General features: G+C 33.5%; 1 protein-coding gene across 1 annotated transcript in view; it reads right to left on the minus strand.

Moving 5' to 3' along the window:
- Window positions 1-518: 518 nt before the first annotated feature.
- Window positions 519-24,978, minus strand: part of atf6 (activating transcription factor 6) — a 61,824-nt gene continuing 37,364 nt past the window's right edge. The window contains exons 13-16 of the mRNA XM_056481469.1: window positions 22,885-22,955; window positions 19,563-19,674; window positions 10,659-10,743; window positions 519-1,677 (exon numbers count right to left, since the gene is read on the minus strand). Of these exons, the coding sequence (XP_056337444.1) occupies window positions 1,475-1,677; window positions 10,659-10,743; window positions 19,563-19,674; window positions 22,885-22,955 (471 nt within the window). The 3' untranslated portion in view covers window positions 519-1,474. The remainder of the gene's footprint in view (window positions 1,678-10,658; window positions 10,744-19,562; window positions 19,675-22,884; window positions 22,956-24,978) is intronic.

A 24,978-nucleotide genomic window follows, 5' to 3' on the forward strand; every position in this document is an offset into this window, starting at 1 on the left:
AGTGAAACAGCAAAAAAAGCAAAACAACTCAAAGTGAAACACAAACACACAAACTAAACTCAAAACAGAAACTAATACAAAACTCGAAAAAGCAAAACAAAAAAACTCAAAGCAAAACACAAAAATCATAACACATAACAAAAGAAAAAAAGTGAAATAGCAAAAAAAATAAAAATAAAAAGCAAAACAAAACTCAAAGCAAAACACAACAAAAACCTCAAAGCAGTGAAACAAAAAAAAAACTAATTAAAACAAAGTAAAACAGCAAAAAACAAAAAGCAGAACAAAACTCAAACCACAAACACACAAAAAATAAACACAAAACAGTAAAACTAATACAAAATAACTTGGTTATTTTGTACAAAACAACAAAGTGGAACACAACCCAAAGTAAAACACAAAACAAAATAAAAACAGTAAACCTAAGAAAAAAAACAAAAAAAAACAAATTGAAACGGAGTTTCATTTAATTTCAACTTGTTTTTTTAGGGTTTTCAGTTTTTGTGTGTGTTTTACTGTTTTGTTTTTTTTGATCCACTTTGTTTTGAGTTGTTTTGTTTTTTCTTAGTTTCACTGCTTTGAGTTTGTTTCGTTTTACTTTGAGTTTTGTTTAGTTTTATGCTGTTTCACTTTGTTTCAACTAGTTTTTTTTGTTTCACTGTTTAGATTTTTTGGTTTGTTTTACTTTGTTTCAAGTTGTTTTGTTTTGTGTTAGTTTGACTGTTGACTGTTTGGGTGTTTTTTTGCTGTTTCACTTTGTTTTGAGTAGTTTGTTTTTCTTAGTTTCACTTTGAGTTTTGTTTTGTAACAAAAACACACAAAAAAAAATCAAAACAATGAAACTGATAACAAAACTCAAAGCAAACACAAAAGAAAAAACTCAAAACATTGAAATTAAGAAAACACTCAAAAAAAAAAAAAAAAAAAGAGACTCAAAATGAAACAAAACTAAATCAAAAAACAAAACAAAAAATAAAGAGATATTTTTTTGAGGACAGAGGTACTACTGAAGCACAACAGAATTTATATGACCATTAAATGTGCACCAAACCAGCTTGGTAAAAATAACATTTTCATAAATAAGCAAAAAATGAACACAGTGCAAATAAAAATCCAAGACAAATGCCTGACATCTACCACAAACAGCAAAGACATATTCCAACATCAACCCAGATGGCATTTTTGATCAGACGATGCGAGCAAAAACTGAAAAGACAAGAACTTCCTGAATAACTTTCAAGTCACTATATAAAATACATAGATGTAAATGGGCCGATGACTGATCTGAAGACAGATGCAAAACACGACTCCTTCATTAATAGTAAATAATTGAAGCTCAAAATATCTTGGTAGAAAAGTTACCAAGAGTGTCATTTGAATAGGAAAGTCAACAGAAATCAAAGGCTTGTGTAACAAAACAAATGATGGCGAAAACCTGGGCTTGATTGATTTTGCGGTTCCTGGATTGCTGGGACTAAGATGAGCCCATGAGGACTCCAACAGGGGCGGCCGGTTGGTTATTGCTGGGGGCCGCGTGATAGAAAGAGCCCGTCTCCGTCTCATTGACCCGCAGGATAGGGGGGATACTGGACGATTTGATGTGGAGGATCCTGGTGTCCATGACCTCACAGTCGATCTGCATCATCACCTCAAAATCCTTGTCTTTTATGATGCTCTCTGCGGAGACACAGAAAGTGATGACATTAGCAAAGAGAATGAAGACAGCATTTGGGCAAGTAAAGCAGGTGATGTGCCGGGTGGCCTGGGGAGGTTAAAAGCAGTTTCAGAAGCTGCCCTCACACTGAGGGGTCACAGAGGTCAGACACACACACTCACCTTTACTTTCACACAACAGTAAACACAACAATGACTCCCACGTGAAAGAAAACTGGGTTACGGAGAGGTTCGCATCAGTTCAAACTGTATTTTTCTGTTATTAAAGAAACAGTTCACCCAAAAATGCAAATTTGAGTTTGACTTTCTTAATTCTGCAGAACACAAGAGAAGATATTTTGAAGAAAGTTGAAAAATGCTAATCATTGACTTCCATAGTAGGACAAACAAATTCCATGGAAGTCAATAGTTTCTTCAGTTTTTTTTTTTTGGTTTAACAGAATATATTAAGTCAAACTGGTTTGAAACAAGTGGAGAATGAGTAAATAGCCATGTTTCCGTCCAAAGATAGGAAAAAATAGGCATGCGACAAAAAACGGTTTCAAGGTTTACCGTGTTTTAGAAAAGTCAAGGTTTTAATACTGCTAAAATGTTGTTATAAAATAAACTGTTCAAAGGGGGGAAAAGTTTAACAATTTAAAACGTTTAAAAAGAACATATTTTAGAGCAGTAAGCACAATACCGTGAAACTGTGGTATTTTAATCCAAGGTTATCATACTGTCAGAAATTATACCGGCCCATGCCTAGTGCAAAACTAGACTATCGCATAAAACATTTGCAAATAAAGCACCGTTTCCATCCAACGAGTCCAAGAGAACACGTTCGCCACTTCCTAATAAACTGGTGCAAAATATTCAAAGAAAATTAGAAGTTGCTGCATTAGTAGAAGTACGGTGGCCGAGAGAGCTTAACATGCTGCAATTTAAGAAAACACATGCAAATACAAAAAAAGCCAGCAAATTAAGAAAATATTTTCATCTATTTGATAGCACATGTGCTGTAAATCCCCACAACGCAAACAAATTAATAAAGCACGCTGCATTTTCTCACAACGCAAACAATTTACAAAAACACGCTGCATTTTCTCACAACCCAAACAAATAAACCGCGCAGCATTTTCTCACAACGCAAACAAATTAATAAAGCACGCTGCATTTTCTCACAACGCAAACAAAAAAACCGCGCTGCATTTTCTCACAACGCAAACAAAAAAAACGCGCTGCATTTTCTCACAACGCAAACAAATAAACTGCGCTGCATTTTCTCACAACGCAAACAAATAAATCGTGCTGCATTCTCACAACACAACAATTTATTAAAACGCCTTGCATTTTCTCACAACCCAAACAAATAAACCGAGTTCCATTTTCTCACAACGCATACAATTTAATACCACACGCTGCATTTTCTCCCAACGCAAACTAATTAATTACAACACTTGCAAAAATCACAGAACACAATGCAAATGCTTCAAGGGAACCCTAAAATGTGACGTATCCGGCCATTTCTGTTACGGTTATTTAGACTAATAAAATACAAAAGACAAGGGAATCAGGATGTTAAAATAAACAAACAAAAAAAACTCACCTTTCAAAGATCACCTACATTTCCACTTAGCAATAGCAAAGTCCCTTTAAGGCAATGTATTCTATAGTCTTTGGTAATAGTCACAGCACAGCGGAGCGTTTTAGTAATTTCTTTGCGCTGTGAGAAAATGCAGCGCGTTTTCGTAAATTATTTGCGTTGTGAGAAAATGCAGCGTATTTTATTCATTTGTTTGCATTGTGTGAAAATGCAGTGCGTCTTCATAAATTGTTTGCTTTGTGTGAAAATGCAGTACGTCTTTTTTATGTGTATGCATTGTGAGGATTTGCAGCACTTCAAACGGATGAAGATCTTTTCTTAATTTGCTGCCGTTTTTTGTAATTGCAAGTTCACTCAAATTGCAGCATGTTAAGCTCTCTTGGCCACCGTTTTTTCATATATAACAACTTACTTGCTACATAGAACACTTGGATAATTTCCATGTCCGCTAATGTTTTCTGTCAAGGATGGTCATCAATTCTTTCATATATATAACATTTAAAATGGTTCGAACCTCATCGTCCACCCAAACATACATGTCACTGTCTGCCACTTTTTAATCACTTGAACTGTTTAAGCAAATTCATATTTTTTGATGCGCATGCTGGAATTTATTCGGTAAATGTGTTTCCAAAGTAGTTTATTCACATTTTTTCTTATTGGGTAAAAAGTTTATCCTACTCAGTTGTAGCCATAAATATGCCCCTTTTCAAAATATATGTGCATCTTGGCGTTTCCATCCAGGGTTTTTTTTTTTAAGCAAAATGTGCATAAAAATAGGTACATCCAAACATTGCTAGTGACAGAATTGGCAGTCTTGGATGACAGATACCTTAATTTACCAATTTAAATTCTACCAATGATCACAGTATCAGCTAAAAATCTGCACTATTCTACAAAAAAAAAAAAAAGTCATTAACAAATGAGATGGCTTGAAGAGGAGTAAATTAACAAAGATGTGGGGTAAACAAATCCTTTAAATTGAACTATTAAATTGTTGCTGTTTTGTGGTACTTTCGATCAGATAAATAAAACATTAGTGATCATTAATACATTAGTAATTTCTATAGCTATCCCATTTGTAAATTCCCCTGATATTTTATATATTTGAGGTCAGGCTGTGACTTCTCTGCCTGTGTTTTGACAGACTCTTAAAAGTGCTCGTCAAACACAAACAATGAGGTTTTTTTTTTGTAAGGAGGCACTGAAGGCATGAGGGTTTACACTCTTTGCAGATCTATAAGGACAGCTCTCCATACCTGAGAAGCTGAGTGAGTCTCACATACACGCACAGCCTATGGACATCAGGAAAGTAACAGCAGACATTTGTGATTCGCTCCAGCGCTGATAAAAACTTTATAGGAAAGAGCAGCACGGTGGGTCAAACTAAAGCACTTTTCCAGCCATTACTGGTGAATGCATTTGCGTATGCTACACTTTTTTCAGGCACACACACAACGATGATCTCAGAACTGGTGATTCTCTCTTCACTCTGACAGTGCCTGAAACCAAAATCTTCCCCATTCATCTCTGATACTACCACAATGTTATGCGATAGTTAAAATGTCACAGAATGTGTATTTTTTCAGGTGCTAAAAAAAAATAACTCAGCGCTGCTGCAGAAATCATCATAGATGATGGGTTACAGCAATCATCTCAATCACCCAACTGTATTTCACTGCAAGCATTAAAATGACACTGAACTGCTGAGCTGTACACGTCATCACATTTTAAAATATCAGCTTTTCCATCCTATATATTTAAAGGTTGTCACAACTGCCATTTTCCACTCGCAGAGAGCACTTTTGCTTAGGTGAAATCCCTTTGAAAATGTCTGGTACTGTGCTTGACTTTAAAACACCATGACTCAAGGGTAAAGTCCTGATGGGAGTGTGTTTGTGAGACTTGAGCTACTAGCCAGGCTCCCGCTCCACCATATCAGCAGTGGCTTTGCACAAAAAGCCTGATATTTACAGCATAAAAGATACACTTTGGCCAAAAATATACATTTTGACAGATAATAGAGTATTGCTCTGATTAGATCACTGGGTCAATGAGTTCTGAACTCTGATTTACTATGAACTGCAGTCACATTGGTTTAACTAACCGCTAACTGGAGGGAGAAGAATATAAATAAATAAAGATCTTTTATTATAGACTTTCTAAGTGCACATGTACACACACACACACACACACACACACGCACACACACACACGCACACACACACACACACTGAATGACTCTAAAAGTTCAAGTGATGCTTAACAATAAATAAATAAATAAATAAATTGCATAGCTACACAGCAGCTTTTTTGACACCACACTTTTTTTGGTAGGTTAAATGACTGTAGATTCAATAATAATCTTCCCTAGCGAGCTCTTAATGAGTGAATCAATCAGTTTAATCTACAAATTAAATCTATAAAAGATTCATTCTTTAAACTTTAAATTTTTTTTTTTTATAATGAACCAGTTCATTTATTCCACAAGTTAGATCGAACAGATCAAACCAATTAAGAAGTCAGGTCTGTGAAGGATCTGTATATATCTATTATATATATTAAGGCTGCTCAAAATTAGAAAAATGTGACACAAAATTAGAAAATTGCAATATTTGTTTCTCTGCGACTATATGATATGTTGAGATATAATTTCACCAAATAACTTGAATTTTTTTTGCAAAGACTTTAGATTGATTTGGATGATTTTATCAGGGAGTGAATATAAATTTATTTTTGTATAATTTATTATGTACATAAAATAAACAAAATACAGTCATAAACACAGTGGAGTATAATATTCAAGTGAAATGAACAGTGATTTACAGCTTTTTGCAGAGAGTCTAACAGTACTCTGTTACAGAAACTGAATGAGCAAATGCAAATTAACAATGCATATTAATTGTTCAATAAAATAATCTATAATCTATATGAAACTTCTTTATGCTCTATTAAAATGCTTTCACAGGCCTTAAAATACATGCAGATGATTATGCTTAAATTCTGCAGTCTCCACAAATCTCATGTGTTTTGACCTGTGGTTTCTGGTCATCTATAATCCCAACTCAATATTGCATACCTTGATGTGACTATTGCGGAGCGGACACACACACACAATGCGATATCAATGCTCAAACGATATATTTTAAGCTATGTGTATGTATGTATGTATGTATGTATGTATGTATGTATGTATGTATATATATATATGTATATATATATATATATATATATATATGTATATATATATATATATATATATATATATATATATATATATATATATATATATATATATATATATATATATATATATATATATATATATGTATATGTATATATATATATATATATATATATGTATATATATATATATATATATATATATATATATATATATATATATGTATATGTATATGTATATGTATATGTATATATATATATATATATATATATATATATATATATATATATATATATATATATATATATATATATATATATATATATATATATATATATATATATATAAATAAAAATAAATATGGCTTAAAATATAGTCTTAAAATATAGTCCTTTTTGGGAAAATTCCCTTTAAAAGAGGTGTTTTACTATGAACTGTGGTTTTACAACAAAAAAATCCATATGAAAAAACTCAAGGGTATATAAATAACTGGCTGAATTTCTGGCTGAACATTTCTTTCCTGAATTAGCACTGAATTAAGCTTTTAACTATAAAGCATTGGCTGTAACCGAGGCCAATTGGCTGGATAGAAACTGACCACCTTGAAAACACAGATGAATAACAGAAAGGCATTTTTCCATTGCTGCACCACATATGGTGGAAAACACCCAGACCCGAACACACAATCCGGAACATGTAGAACGGAACAGAATCAGCTGGGGGTGTTCTCACAAAGCGGACTTCTGTTCAGAGTTGCCCAAAAAGAAGTTGCTGTCTTAATGAAACCATGTGAAAGCCAACTTTGAACACACATTTCTAAATCAACACAGGATGGAGCAAGAAAGAAAAAACTGATTGAGAGCACACCATGCTCAGATGTCCTCTCGAGAGGGAATACTTAAGATCTGGGTTATATAAACAATTGGAGTCTATGATCTTCAAGATATGTCAGGTTTCTTATGCTCTGAGCAAAACTAATCGCAGACGATGAGCGTCAATTACAAGATCAAGCTCTTCCCAGACATCACATTCTCACACAAACTCACGCACACAGCAACAGACATGTTTACTCTTCTTGTCATTAAACAATATGGAGCAAATTCTGTCAGTGTTGATAGAAATGCCCTCATTTTTTTTGCACCTCACGAGCATGAATGCTTAAAGGGAGATGAAAATAAACTGACTGAAAAGTAAGGCCATTTGTCCTAATATGCACACATAGTTTGTAAAGCACTCGCACATGAGAAACTAACACAATCACAGTAGGAATGGCTATGCTTCTATTGGTCTTCTCTTTCTAAAGCATTACTCTTAGGTTCTTTCGCAATATAGTGACCTTGCAGGTTGGACAGGCTATCACATTTCCCAAGTTCAGCACAAGACTAATCCAATCTGATACTGTGACCACAGCCGAGAAATGAAAGGGGAGAAATTTAATAATAAAGAAAATGGAGCGGTTATAAATACAAGCAACCATCAAATTTCAAGAGTGCTCTCTTTACCTATTTATATGTCTTCGGTTGCACGGAATAGCCAAAAATACGTTGTAAGGGTCAAGATTAACTAGACTGTTTCTCCATTTCAAGAACGCAGAGTATGGACTTGCGTTCTTGTGAAGGCTGGTCTTGCCAGGTCATCTCCGAAGAACGAACTCAGGAGACTGCGAGAACATATCTATATATATATATATATATATATATATATATATATATATATATATATATATATATATATATATATATATATATATATATATATATATATATCTCTTTCTCTCTCTCTCTCTCTCTCTCTATATCTATATATATATCTATATATATATCTATATATATATCTATATATATATCTATATATATATATCTATATATATATCTATATATATATCTATATATATATATCTATATATATATCTATATATATATCTATATATATATATATATATATATATATATATATATATATATATATATCTATATATATATATCTATATATATATATCTATATATATATATATCTATATATATATCTATCTATATATCTATCTATCTATCTATCTATCTATCTATCTATCTATCTATCTATCTATCCATCTCTATCTATCTATCTATCCATCTCTATCTATCTATCTATCTATCTATCTATCTATCTATCTATCTATCTATCTATCTATCTATCTATCTATCTATCTATCTATCTATCTATCTATCTATCTATCTATCTATCTATCTATCTATCTATCTATCTATATATATATATATATATATATATATATATCTATATATATATATATATCTCTCTATCTATCTCTCTATCTCTCTATCTCTCTATCTCTCTATCTCTCTATCTATCTATATATATATATATATATATATATATATATATATATATAAAACATGCACAAAAGCCTTACAAATATACTTTGCACAATACAAACAACACAGATTTTAATAAGAAATGTAACAAATAAATGCCCTTAATGAGTTTATGCCTTTATTAAGATTTTCATGTTAATGTTTACTTTCACCGTCTCATTTAGGGAAACTCCTGAGATAAATAAGTTATATGAACATTAATAAAAAAAATCTATATAAATTGCTGCGCTTCCCACCTATTCAGTCGCAATGACTTCTGGGACGTTCTTGTGGTTTAGAACTGAACTTTGCAGTTGATGTACACGAGAACACAAGGAAGCAAGAACGAACATTGAGAAACAGCCATAGATCTTCCTTTTTATGCCAAAAATCATTCAATATGCTGGAAGTAGCCATAACAATATGAGTAACACTTTAGTCAAAGTTATGAACATAGTTAGAGACAATAGGTAAGTCTGTGGTGTTTAAACAGTGCTCTCAGGGGCCCAAAGTGTACAAAGAAAAAATTACAAAGCCACCAGCAGCAGCCTGAACCATTAAAATGAAGCTTGTATCAAATGCTTACATCAAATTCTGACTGTTTATCTTTGTTGCAGAAAAACTTTCCATTTTTTCCATTGTCTAATTTCTATGAACCTGAGTAAATTGACATTTTTACACACACACACACACACACACGCACACACGCACACACGCACACACACACACACACACACACACACACACACACACACACACACACACACGTATATATGGTTTACAAGGAATTTCCATATGCATAATGCATTTTGTACTGTAAAAACCACTTTTTACATGAAAAAAAACCAACCCTACCCTATAACCAACCTTTAAGTTGAGAGAATTGCAAATTTTTAAAGTCAAAAGACCCATTAAGTATGGTTGTTAAGCCTTTGGATCATGAGGACACAAGACATGTCCTCGTAAACCACCTTAATATTGTACACCTACTGTAGGTCAATCGTTACACAATATCATGTCTTCCTAAACCATAATCAAGTACACACACATGCACATATAGAGTTTATCTATATATTTACAGATAATGCAAAGAGTTGAAGTCAGAATTATTAGCCCCCCTTTGAAATTTTTTTCTTTTTAAAATATTTGCCAAATGATGTTTAACAGAGCAAGGAAATTTGTATGTCTGATAACATTTTTTCTTCAGGAGAAAGTCTTATTTGTTTAATTTCAGCTAGGATAAAAGCCCTTTTTTTTTTAAAATACATTTTAAGGGTCAAAATTATTAGCCCATTTAAGCTATATATTTTTTCGATAGTCTACAGAACAAACCATCATTATACAATAACTTGCCTAATTACCCTAACCTGCCTAGTTAACCTAATTAACCTAGTTAAGCCTTTAAATGTCACTTTAAGCTGTATAGAAGTGTCTTGAAAAATATCTAGCGAAATATTATTTACTGTCATCATGGCAAAGATAAAATAAATCAGTTATTAGAGATGAGTTATTAAAACTATTATGTTTAAAAATGTGTTGACAAAATATTTTCTCCACTAATTTAGTGGCATTTTAAAAATTTACATGGCATATTCTAAAATACAGTACTCATTATATGACGAACTACAAAAAAACATTAAGACAAAATGCCCACAAACTGATATCTGATGCATATGTACACATAACAACAATTAAAAACTGTCCAGACACATTGCAAAAAACAACCCGTATAAAAAGTCAACCATGTCATCCAAGCACAAACAGAAAATACAACACAGCCACAGTGATGGCTTCAGAATAAAACAAGGCAAGATGACAGCTCATTAGAAAAATAAGATCATTTACCATTTCTTTTTTTCCTTACCATTGTAATTCATAGCTGGCAGGACCACTGACATCTTGGGGCGACTGCCTTTGTTGTGGTTGGTGGCAGGAAGGAGGAGGTGATCCTGTAAGCAAAAGAGGAACTGCCATCAGCCACAAAAACACATGCTTCAGGTTTTTTTTTTTTAACTTTTCCGAGGACAAAAACTGCACTGGTCACTGTTCGAAAAGATTGGGGCATCAAACTTGTTGCTGAGAAAAATCTGATCTTGGACAGCTGGTGTGAGAAACAATGTGACGAGGAAATCATAGATATCCAAAGTATGTCATTTACATTTAGTCATTTAGCAGATGTTTTCGTCCAAAGTGACTTACAATTGAGGAGGCATTCAGCGATTCAACAAAGAGGAAATACACACAAGAAAAGCTAATTATACAAAGGAACTGTTAGTGCTCCGAGAATTAAGTGCTAGAATAAGGGGGAGGGGTTTTTAGAGAGATGAGTGTTTCTACAGGTGGTTTGTCAAGCCTACTCACTTGTGTGAAGCACAAGTCATAAATGCACAGTGTTCTTTTTAAGACATATGGAGTGATTGTGAGAAAGTGTCAGGTGCAAATGTGGAAAATTGGTGCAAGTGTTGGTCAAAATGACAGAAAGAGATGAAAGAGTGTGTTTTCTACAGGTGGTTTGTCAAGCCCACATCCTGTGTGAGGCACACTCAGAATTGCATAATGTTTTGACTGAGGCTGTCGTGTGGTGTGGTAAATATGTACATCTAAGTACATATATTGATATGCACTACATAAATAATTTAATATACACTAGCAGGGCTTGACATTAAGTTTTTTAATCACCAGCCACTCTGGTTAGTAGACTTCCAACATCACTAGCCACTCGCCATTATAACTAGATATATTTTATTTTATATGCATAAATTTGACTTTGTCATGTTAAAATTTCTTAATTCAAATTGTGTGTTATGTCCACAAGCCTCCTCATTCATTTGACTTATTTTATGTGTATGAGCTTGCTCTATGTGCATGAGCAAATGGGTTGTTTGTTTCATAGTGTCGCGTTGCTATAATTTTTTTACATGACTTTTCAGTGCTCAAAATTAAGAATTCACCAAATTTATATCTGATCACACCAAACATAAATAAATAATTATTGCTTAGCCACAAATGTTAAATAATGTGTCAAAACAAGCAAAATATAGCTGCATACATGCTCTTTTTATTCAACAAAACCTTTGTTTAAAAAAAACAAAACAACCGACATTCAAAACTAGATCTCATATCACCAGTTAACTACATATAAATGAGGAGTTAATCTCCTACTAAAGCAATTTTATTGTAACAACAATAAATAAACCATTTTAACAAAAATAAATGTCAGCAAAAGAAAGCAGGTGATAATGTAAGGATGCTCATGCACACACACTTAAGCCAATAAATAATCTGTTCAAAGAATGTTTAAAGCGAAAGCAACCGCCGCTGCTTACAAAAGGATATATTATTTTAAACATCTGGAGCTCTTGAAAGCTGCACGCAGGACTGTGGGTGCGTGAGCATCACTTTTGTCCAGTCTATTTTAAACAGAACCAGTTGCGTTTCCAGGCACGGTTACTTCGCGCAAGGAAACGGGAGCAGGTACGCTTTTTAAACAGTCACCCGCACAGGTGATGTGATCATCCTCTCATTTGGTTTTTATCTGCCTTTTGCTCACGCGAACACAGTTATTGTTGTCAGTCGTGCTGCTTTTCGATTCTAAGATCACATTTGCACAAACATTGGGGCATCCTTGTTACCCTGCTTTTAAGAAAAATAACAATTATTTTCAACCGGCCAGAGTGGCTAGTGGGAGCGGCTGTCTAACCAGTCACAGCTAACTGCATTTGGCAGGTTGGCGGTTGTTACCGTCAACCCTGTACCTAGCATTGGAGTTGGCAAAATTGCTTTGTTTTGACAGAAGTCTAATATTCTCAGCAATGCTGCATTTATTTGGCAAAAATAAAAAATGGTTATCTTAATAATTTATATTTATTATTTTTACATAAATTCCCGTAATGTAAAGTTGCCAGTATTAAACGGTATTAAATCTAGCAACTATTCTAAATTTCATTAATAGATTAAATAGATATATGTAGTTTTAGTTTCATTTTTTCAATTGAATTTTACAAATTATCGGTAATGAAAGCAGACGTTCTGCTTCATATTTTTATGTGGAAACAATATTTTTTTTTCAGGATCCTGAATAAATTATTTTGTAACAATTCTTAATCCCCTTTACTGTCACTTTTGATATGTTCAAAACATTTTTCTTGTATGAATAAAATGTACTGTTGCGATCAGAATTATTAAACCCCCTGTATTATTAACCCCCCTGTGTATTTTTCCCCCCAATATCTGTTTAACAGAGAGAAGATTTTTTTCAACACATTTCTAAACATAATAGTTTTAATAACTCCTTTCTAATAACTGATTTATTTTATCTATGCAACGATGAAAGTAAATAATATTTGACTAGATATTTTTCAAGACACTTCTATACAGCATAAAGTGACATTTAAAGGCTTAACTAGGTTAATTAGGTTAACTAGGCACGTTAGGGCAATTAGGAAAGTTATTTTATATCAATGGTTTGTTCCGTAGACTATCGAAAAATATATAGCTTAAAGGAGCTAATAATTTTGACCTTAAAAAGGTTTTCAAAAACTGCTTTTATTCTAGCCGAAATAAAGCAAATAAGACTTCCTCCAAAAGAAAAAATATGATCAGACATACTGTGAAAATTTCCTTACTCTGTTAAACATCAAGGAAATATTTTTTAAAGAAAAAAATAAATAAAAGGGGGTTTAATAACTCTGATTGCAACTGTATATAACCCCAATTATTCACACTAATATTTGAATAGAAGTGTATAAATACTTCACAACATTTGCTCACGCAAGCTGTCAGTTTCTTTCAGTGCAATCAAACCGAAAATTTGAAGACCTGGAGTGTCATATAACAGCTCCATAATAAGGTCAAACATTTGTGTACATTAGTCCAACACAACCTGAACCAATGAGGGACATTCTCCTGTCAGGACACACACCTGTTGAAGACAGAAACCATACGGACAGGAAAGGTTGTAATAACACTCGTGTCTATGTGATGGATTGGACACAGGTCATAAATGTAGACTTCAGCAAATGTGTTTGTGTTCAACACCATCTGTCGTCGCTGTGCTAAAGATGTGCAGAAAAATTCACTAAATAGTCCAGCCAAATACAACAATATCCAGTCAATCCACACTTGTTCTCACGTTATACTTTAGTTTCTTCAATGGAATCCAATTCTCAAAATCAGTTCTCATTTATTGCATATTACTTTTCATGAAGAAAAGTATTAAGGGTGAATAAAAATTTAAAAAAAAGCTAAAATGTTCACTTTTGGGTGAACTACTCAATAAAAATGACGTGCTTGACAACACCAAACACATCATAAAATTTACACAGATGATTACATTTGTGTTGCACCTAATTTTGGATAGATTTCATAGCACACTGCATATCCCAAGACTGGATTATGACTATTTTTAGGAAAAGCACTGGCCAAATACTCTTTTTAAGTACACCAGAAGGTGACCTGGACATCTCTGAAGCCCATCATGTAATTGACTGATCCAACAGCCTCAATGATGAGTGTCGATGAGAGGAAAGGTTGAAAAGAAGAGAGACAGAAAGAGTAAAAGGGCAAGTGATTGTGGAGAAAGGCATCTCATTAGATTGATATGAACTATTGACTGCAAACTCTGTATTGTGACAGGCTCAGAGGGAGCTGCAAGAGGAGGATATTATGATCGGCTTACATGAGGAACACAACGGAAATATCCTTAGCACAGTTTGATCAGAGAGCGTAATCTAATGCAATAACGAATTAAACACTGTTAAGAGGGAAATGCAAATGCAAAAAAAATACATAGCATAAGCAAAATAAACAAGCATTATAAACATGGACAAGCAAAAATTCACCAATATTTGAAGTATATAAATAAATTGCAATAAAAATTTGTGTAAAACTTTAGATGTATTATCTAAATGTCGATTGCATTAAATTTCGTCATGTTGTTAAGTTTTTCCCCTCCCATGTTCATTAAAAACGCGTGAATCAGCCTACATATTTTTGCAAAAAGTGAAATAACGTTGCTCCGGGTAAGTTTGTAGCACGTTTCAGATGACAAACCTACTAGAGGGCGCTCTCTACATTTTTTTGTGAATTGGAAACATGTTACTGTACATTTCAGAAACAGATGTCCACAAGATGCTGGGGGTTATCAGATCACCTAGCGAATTACTGACCTAAACTCTCTTAAACCCAAACAATTGTGTTTTCAAAAGCAAAGGTAAGTGAAAAGCACACTGCAACTACATAGTTTTACCTTGATTTTATATGTCTCTTGTGCTTTACCGGACACAATTGCATCACAAGTACAAAACTGCACAAACTGAGCTAGCATGGAAATCAACCATACCAGGAAAGTTAGATACAGGAGACAAATTTATTCAATTACAAATCATTGACACCATTAAGTTGTTTTTGTGATATTTGTTTGGTCTTGTGCAAAAACAACGCAGCAAAATTATCTTTTTTTTATAGATAATACATACACATACCCATATATACCCATCGTGCTGCCCAGAAAGTACAATTTTGCATATAAAAAGTAGGGCTGAAGCACATATTTCCAATGAGCCTGTGCTGTTTTTTTTTCCTTTCCAGTAACAAATTAAGAAACAGACAAAAATGTTAATTAAATGATATGTAGGTGTGTTAACAAAGCAGGGAAAAACCCTTACATTTGTAAGTGCCTAACAAGATACAGCGGGGAAAATAAGTACTGAACACGTCACCATTTTTCTCAGAAAACATATTTCTAAGGTCTAAGGGTGCTGATGACTTGAAATTTTTTCCAGATGTTAGTAACAGCCAAAGAATTCTATATATGCAAAGAAAACAAATCTAATTTATTTACAAATGAAGCTATGCAATGAAACGGCGCAGAAGTACTGAACACATGAAGAAAGGAGGTAAAAGCCCAGACAGCAGCTGAAATCTCTCAGTAGTTAGAAACCAACCCTCTGTCCTTCATCATTGTAGATCAATATTAGTTGCTTCAGTCCAACATCTATATTATCAGGATGATGAAGATGAAACCAGGGTGGACATTTCAGCAAGACAATAATCCAAAACACAGCCAAGGAATCTCTCAAACACTTTCAGAGAAGGAAAATCAAGCTGTAGAATGGCTTATCCAATCACCTGCCTTGAATCCAATATAAAATACAAATTACAGATCAGATTTTATAGACGAAACCCACATAACCATCTTTTTTTTTTTTTTTTTACACTCTGTTGAAGTCTGTGAAAAACTCACACCCGAGCAAATTCACATGACTTCATTGTCCATAAGGCATCTTTAAGCTGCCATCACCAAAAAAGCCTTTCATTTAAAGTATTAAATAAGTTTCAGTAGTTCAGTACTTTCTCCTTAACTAATTTTTCAGATTTCTTTTTGTTTTGTTGTATTTTTATGCTTTTATTGTTTAGGTTTTTACCAAAATCTGGTTCAATTCCATGTGAACAGCTCCTTTAGAAATATTATTCCTAGCAAAAAACATGACGTGTTCAAATCTTATTTTCCCGCTGTATGTAGAGACTTAGACAGCAAAAACGCAATTTGATAGATTAGGCTTTGGCCTTTTTCAGGATTATAAATGGTGGTCACCTTTTAAGGAGATTTCTGGAGGAGATGAGTCAATATTAGGAAAGTCTGACTTCCCAAAAGAGCGAACAAACCTAATAAAAAACCTACCAAAACAAAGAAAACAGGGCAGTTGCTCACTATGACCAAACCGGCCAAACATCTTCTGGCTTAAGTCAACTACGATGAGGACAGATTTTAGCGCAGAGAATAATGAACATTAAAATCAATGACAAGTTTGATTTTTAAGTCTTTAAATCAAGTTTAAAAAGTATCTGGCAGAACAGTCTTTAGCGTCCACAAAAACATCTTTATTTTGTGATTCTGAGTCATTGACAGGATGAGTCATTTCTTTGTTTTGGTTTCATAAAGGAGAAAAGTGGAGACCTGTTTGCCATTAAAAGAAAAAAAAAATCCCTAGGATAAACTGATGAGTGATAACCAAGTACTGTCGAATCCCACGCAAACTGGTTAAAGATTTTGTATCTCGAATTTAGTTCTTTTGCTTTGAGGCATTGGGATTTGTCTTACTGTGATTGCGTTGTCTTTTGTAACAAAAGAGATTAAGGATTACTTCAAAAACGTTGGCCAACATCATTCCCTTCTTCCGTGTAAATAATCAAAAGGAGGTACTGAGAGGGTATGAAGTGAACTTTAAACACCGAAATAAAGGAATAAACTGATGAAAGATGACATGCAATTAGACTGAAAATAAAAAACAAGATTACTACAAATTCAGTTGGACTCGAAATAAATTACGCCCAGACGAAAATCATCTACATGTGCACAAAAAAATTTGAATGAGATTTTTCATCTATTCTGAAGATGAAAACTAGCAGAAAAATGTATTTAACTTGTATAATGTTTGCTCAAACTGTGTGTGAATTAAAAAAGCAAAAATAATGCACAAGCATGAAATGTTGTCAATACTGCATAAAGGAAAGTATATACAGTAAATCAATTGATCCAAACAGCGTCAAACTAAATTCTTCAATAGATTCTGAGGATTCTTCTCACAAACATTGGTAAATGCATTGAGTAACTGTTCTGTGGTGCTGTTCGGTAGATATAAAATCTGGGGAGATCCAGTGTGTGCCACTGAATCATAAAAGGCCCTTGGGATACCAGAACGAGAGGGACGGTAGTTGTAAATTTATTGCTAAATGTAGAAGAATTGGCACATTTGGAGCACATTTTACAGTCAAATTTATAACAGCTGCAATACATTGACAAACAAAACTTTTATTATATTGTTTTTGGGTACAGTGTGTTGTCATATGCAGATGGAACATTTTTACACTGAAAACAAATAATAACCACAACAACAACAACAAGGAAGGAAAAATCAATAATATGGTTCAAATGTTTGAGTATCTCAAGGTGGAACAGTGGCTCAGTGGTTAGCACTGTCACCTGAGAGTAAGAAGGTCGCTGGGCCAGTTAGCATTTTTGTGTGGAGTTTGCATGTTCTCCGCGTGTTCGCATTGGCTTCCCCCACAGTCCAAAGAAATGGGTAAACTAAACTGGCAGTAGTGTATGAGTGAATGTAAGAGTGAATGAGTATTTCCCAGTGCTAGGTTGCAGCTGGAAGGGCATCCGCAGTGTAAAACGTATGTCAGAATAGTTGCCGGTTCATTCCGCTGTGGCAACTTCTGATAAATAATGCACTAAGCTGAAGGAAAATGAATGAATGAAGTATCTCAAGCTTGATTAAGAATACAGTAAAAGAGTAAAATTGTGAAATAATACAATTTAAAATAAAATAAAATTTATTCTTGTTATTTAAACAGGTTAAAAACTCACTGAGATTAAAAACTCATTCATTTATCATCGTTTCACATTTAATTATTATAATCATTATCTAACTAATATAATTAGTCATTATGTATCATTATTTTACATTTAAAATCTCCTTTACAAAAATATGTTTCAAATAATATGCTTAGATAACAAATTTTTTATTTGTATTATTATTTTTTAGCAGTAATAGTAAGCAGTGTTAATGTTAAAAGTAGCTTGAATACGATACATTTACTTAATCACTTTAAGCTGTATAGAAGTGTCTTGAAAAATATCTAGTCAAATAATATTTACTGTCATCGTTGCAAAGATAAAATAAATCAGTTATTAGAGATGAGTTATTAAAACTATTATGTTTAGAAATGTGTTGAAAAAATCGTCTCTCCGTTAAACAGAAATTGGGGGAAAAAATAAACAGGGGGTTAATAATTCAGGGAGGCTAATAATTCTGATTGCAACTGTACATTTTATTTATACAAGTAAAACAGCAGTTGAACAGATCAAAGGTGACAGTAAAGGGGATTAAGAATCGTTACAAAATAATTTATTCAGGATCCTGAAAAAAAAAATTGTTTCCACATAAAAATATTAAGCAGCGCGTCTGCTTTCATTACCGATAATTTGTAAAATTCAAATGAAAAAAATGAAACTAAAACTACATATATCTATTTAATCTATTAATGAAATTTAGAATAGTTGCTAGATTTAATACTGTTTAATACTGGCAACTTTACATTACGGGAATTTATGTAAAAATAATAAATATAAATTAATAAGATAACCATTTTTTATTTTTGCCAAATAAATGCAGCATTGCTGAGAATATTAGACTTCTGTTAAAACAAAGCAATTTTGCCAACTCCAATGCTAGGTACAGGGTTGACAGTAACAACCGTCAATATAACATTTACAATATATTTATTATTAAGAAAATACAACGCATTTACAATAAAAAGTTTTTTATAAATCTCTGCTTTATTAATTTAGTCAGTTCTGTGATCTTACTGTTGTTCTAAAAGGTATCTTTTAGACTCTAGTGTATAAATAATAATTTACTTAGAATAACTCTTAATAAATCTTTCCAATTAAGGTAAAACACCTTAAACCAAATTTCTTCAAAAAATTAATGAGACATGCCAATTTGTAGCAAGGATGCATCACAAGAACCACAGTGCGTTTCATTTCAACCAAAAATGATAAAGACCTCCCAAGATTGAACACATGCTAGAAGATTCCCTGTCAGGTCATGTGCTCTATTGAGGTGAAACAGTCTCAAGTGTCCCTTTATGATTCTGTGTGGCCTCTAAAAACCAATCAACCACATCCATGTGCGGCCAACAGAGCGACAGAAGGCAGACCGATGAACACGCAGATAGGCAAATAGATGGATGGACTTACCCGGCGGAAAGAGATCACGTAGAAAGTGTCCCCTCTTCGGTTGAGCTCATCAAAGAAGTCATTGTAGGTTCGGTGAGGAGCGTAATACACCTGCAGTTCACTGCCGGGATTCCTGCATAAAGGACAACCATGCGTTAAACACTAATTCAAACACACAAACTGATAGGGATGTAGCGATCAGGTTTTTTTTGCCCTTGAGTTCAAGTCATTTGATTTTGAGTATCTACTGATACCGAAACCCGATCCGATACTTTTATAATGCATTAAAAAAGAATAAAGAAGAACGAAGAAACAGATCCAGGATGTTCCTTATTTTTTATTTAATTCACCTTATTTTAACATTCAACAACTCTGTTAACAAACAGAGCACTTCTGTGAGGTAGCTTGAACAATCAAGTAATAAATTCTTCACTTTTGGACTTTAGTGCAACTGTAAATATAAAAAAATATAAAAACAAATAGCACCTCAACTTATAATACCAGGCAGGCAATCTCAAGTTTACATATCTCACGGTTTGCTATGGCAATGTTGTCATCAACTTTATAACACCTTCAGAAGGCAGACAGACTCACGCTTTCCATTTCAAGCTGCTTCCATGCTCTACTTTGTCAGCATTTAACCAATAGCGACAAAGTGATATCATGCTGCACGCATTGCTGTTTCTGTGTGAAGTCAAGAAAGAGGTCTAACTCTGTGCCACCGCATAACTATAGATGTGTTAAAAATAATGAGAATATATATATATCGTCTGATTCCGAAAGAGTCTGAAATAACGTGATCAGGTCCGATTTCCAATCATGTGATCGGATCTGGACATCCCTACAAACTGACTTTTCTTGCTAGTCTTTGACATGCAGTGTGTGAGAAATATGAAGAGTTCAGATGTGAAATCCTCAAAGTGCCATCTGAAATTTCCATCTAAAATTAGCATTTTTCTCAGGCTATTATGTCTAGATTTAGTCATTTAACTTGTATGATAAGGATTAGGTTAATTTCATCTCTTTTAACATGAGATAACAGAACATTAACATAAGTGGCTAAGAAAAAAAAACGCTCATTGTAGAAAAAAATTCCAGATGGAACTTTGCATCTAAACTCTTCATGTTATGCTTATGTGTGTTATGTAACAGAGAGCAAGCACCAAAGTGTAATTACAGTTCTCAAAAATTTCCTGTGTGAATGTGGCCTTTTCCCTTTTGTCAGTGTGATGCACTGGAATGACAGCAATGCAGAATTTTGCCAAAATATAGCTATTAAAATATGATCACTCCTGAGGGAAAGTGAGTGAGTTACCCCAAAAACAACATAAAAAAATGGAAAAAAGAAAAACGGTTTTAGATGCATCAATAATGTTTTAATTTTCAACAATCCAGGATAGATTTTTACTGGCAGTCATCATTATTTTAGGTAATTAAAATGATTTAATAAAAATTAGAAGCAAATATTGGTGGTCCACCATCCTAAAACATCAGCATTCAATTGTGAGGTGAATTTTTTAATAAATTTTACCCTTTAAACCCATTTAGTAAATACCATATTCACTGCTGAAAAACATGACTGCATGACATGCAACAATAGCTTAAAACAATGCTTGAATGCTAATTTGGTAATCGGTTGGAATAAAGTTGAACATCACACAAAAAATTATTATTTGAAATATTATTGTGGACAGTAAGCCCAGCAAGAAAGAAATCCAATTACGAGTGTCATACTTTGAAATTCCCCTCTAGCATGATGGCCGGAGACTTGATGACAGCTTCGAAAAACATTCCACCACAACAGCATCCAAATGTTCTGCCAAATCTACCACCTTCCTTTGACTGTGAATGAATTGGGCTGCAAGCTTCACTGTGAAGTCTTGTAATAATAAAAATCTAATTGTCCTCATATGATTTCTTCGAATATACATTAGTGAATAAGGATGCAACATTTAACCGATTTCACTATTAACCGTGCTTTAATTCATCGCGGTTAATTAAGCGTAAAGGGTTCTCAACACCACGTTTCTGCACAGAACAAAACTGCAGCAACTAAAAGTTCTGCCAACTGTGCACTAGTTTAAAGTTTCAAGCTTGTACACTGAGGCTAATATTACGCACGCACACTGGATTAACTATAGCTGAGGCATTTAACTAGGGGCCATGTTGTGTTAACATGTTGTGTCTTTTGCACGCGCAAGTTCGTTATTTCTGTTCTTGTGTGCATATTGGAATTGACGCGAGTTTGGGAATGATCACAAGTCACGTGACAAGAACTAACCAGTCAGCTTCATACAGTTCATAATATAGTTGATCAGATGTGCCTTTCAGACAGAGGTTCAGCAGCCTTTGTCTTCATTTGTTTTTTTTTTTAAAGGGAAACGCATACATAATATGATGCCTAGATTGTCATTAGACAAATGCTTTTTTTTTTTTTCATTTATTCTTATTTTATTTATATATTTATTTATTCATTCATTCATTGTTCTGTCATTTATTTTCGGTGTAAAATTATTACTCATGTTTAAATGCCAAAAACTTTTTGTACAACTGTTTGTTTGTTTGTTTTATTATTATTTTGTGCTGTATTATTTAGTTACTGAGCAGCAATAAATAACACTTTAAAATATAAGTAGTATTAATGTGATTTTGTAAACTAGTAGTGTTTTAAAATTATTAAATGCATAATAATCGTGATAACCACAAAACCATGATTATTCCTCAGACTATAATTGAGCAACCAAAATCTATAATCTCTATTAGTGAACATTATAACATTTTTATTAAGTTTATATTTCGTTTTTTTATCCATTAGTTTACACAAGTGCCTCATGATGCGACATTGAAAATGGGATTATTCACTCCAACTTGAAAATTCTGTCATAAATGTACTTTGTCCAAATCAAATTAGTTCCTCTGTTAAACACAACAAAAAGATATTTTGAAGAATGTTAGTAACTAGTAGCTTTTGACTTCCATAGTATTTGTTTTGTATGAAGGTGGCTAAGTGGCTAATAAAAAATTGAGGCTAAGCAAATGGTTTTTGATGTACTATCTCTTTAAATATGATAATTGATTTACCACAAAAACATGACCAAAGCCAAACTTCAGTTTCAATGCGTTTGACCCATCATATTACCTCATCATATGTTGACTAGAAAGATCCATCATTGCCTACTGGCAGAAATGCTTCTCTTTGAATGTTTTGTGTAATAAAAATGGCTTTTGTACTCCTTAAAACAGAGTCACGGCTATCTTTTAATCCCTTGACACAAAATCTTTGATAAAATATTTACACCATGTAAAACGAAACTAAAGCATAGCTGCCTCGAAGAAAACTTACTTTTCAGAGGAATCTGTGTACTGGATCTGAGACATTATCTGTGGTACGTCAGCTTGTTTACTTGATGCTTTCTGTTGGACAGAAGAAAATAAAAATGTTGCATTATTTACCACATTATACAACAATTCAGAGCATATTCGCGTCCCATATTTATCAGTTTACTGTAGCTCCTGTTAGTGTGTGTTGGGCTGGTAAAGTACATCTCCAGGGTTTCTGCAGGTTTCATCTGCAAGTCAAATTAAAGACTTTTTAAGACGGTTATGAATGAAATTTCAGATTAACAGGGGACTAAATGCTAAGTTTTTTTTTCTAATGGCCAAGTTAAAACATAATAAAACCCCACTATAAAAAATTTTTATTGTTAGGAAGATAAAAGAAAGAGTAAATAAACTTTTATTAAAGGTTTTATTGAGATGGATTGTTGGTGACTGAATGTGTTTGCCCGATTGGGTAAATTTACATCGAAGTTTAAAATTATTTAAGACCCTTATATAAGACAATAAAGACAATATTTTATAAAGAAAATATTTTAGCAAATTTAGGACTTTTAAGCACAGCCTGTCTCTCAGATGGTTTACTCAAGTTCTGTGTGTCACAGATTCAGCCAAACAGCCATCTGTCAGCAAACCTATCCATCTCTAATCAGCCAACCTCTCAGCACTTTGCATGATGACAGTGTTTACATAGTGGCTCAAGCCTGGTGATGGAAAGCAAACATCGTGGCATTTGATGGCACCAGACTACACCGTTTTGTTTAGTATAATGGGTGTGATTTTGTTTTGTTTTGATTCGAGTTGTTGTTCGTAAAGGTCGTTTTTCCTCTGGTGTTAACACAGTTCCTGTTTAAGACCACCGTGAGGCTTTTTAGTGTGCTGGAAACACATGGAAGGCTTCCATATTGGGCAATGGGAACTTATCGGTGGAAAACGGCTATCAGTTGATGTGTGTATGCTTGTGTCTGTCTTTTCCCCAACATTAAACAGACCATTCAAACACAGAGCAGCCTTTCAAACAATCAACCTGCTACACACTGCACTACTCTAAATCAAAATAAGCCATACATCCTACTGCTCTCACTATTAGTTGTCTGATAAAAATAAATTTTAAGGACTTAATGAAAACAAGTATAGTCTGCATGGTGTATAGACAATAAAGTTTCACATTAACCCAGAATGGGGCTCAAGGGAAAGTTTCTTTTGCAGAAATATTTGCCACAGGGCAAGTTGCAAGGTGCGAATTGTACATTGACGATCTGGGGGGGACATTTAGTGCTGAGAGGGACATTTAGTGTATTCTACCCTACAGTATCCTCTGATTAGCTATTTAGGAAGTTACTGTAGGTCAAATTATACAAACTATGCATCCAATTTGACTTTAAGGCTGTATGTAGAAACACACACCTATTTTTCAAGAAAGCAACAATGTCTATTGGTGGTCTAGATCTGCAGTTTCAGACTGTTGAATGAATATTATCCTGCATAGACTGATTATTCATTAACAATGGTATTAACCGTTATGAGGGTGATCAAATGTGTATTTATATTATCTTTTATTTTAAATATTCATATCATTGTTTAAAATACAGATCAGAACAAACTATTTCTCTTTAATAAAGGGTTTGGTCCCCCATATGTCTTGTTTTGACATCCCACCCCCCGATCCCCCTGTAATTTGCACCCCGAACTCATGTAAAAATATTTTAAGACAGCCTTGAATGGACCATCTGTCATAAATATGGTTATGATATGTGGTTTTACACATTGCTCAGGAGCTCAATGGTGATTAACCATCCCCAATTTAATGTTGAACCCATAACCTTTCAATTTACTAGCCTACACTATATGTTAATCTCATATCCTTGCTCTGACATTCATTTAAGGCTCTATTGGTAAAACTTTTACAAAGTTTAGTACAGCTATGAAGTATGTGTACATTTATTTACATCATTCAAGAAAATTCGTTGGGTTTTTACAACACGTAGTCTTCTTGCGATCCTTTCGAATGAAAGCTAGTCATGACTCCTAAACTGCAAATTTCGACAAACATGGGAAATAAAAACATGCAATGACGAGGTGTTGTTGTCATGGAATTAAG

This window comes from Danio aesculapii, chromosome 20 (genome assembly GCF_903798145.1).
Source record: "Danio aesculapii chromosome 20, fDanAes4.1, whole genome shotgun sequence".
Classification (NCBI taxonomy): domain Eukaryota; kingdom Metazoa; phylum Chordata; class Actinopteri; order Cypriniformes; family Danionidae; genus Danio; species Danio aesculapii.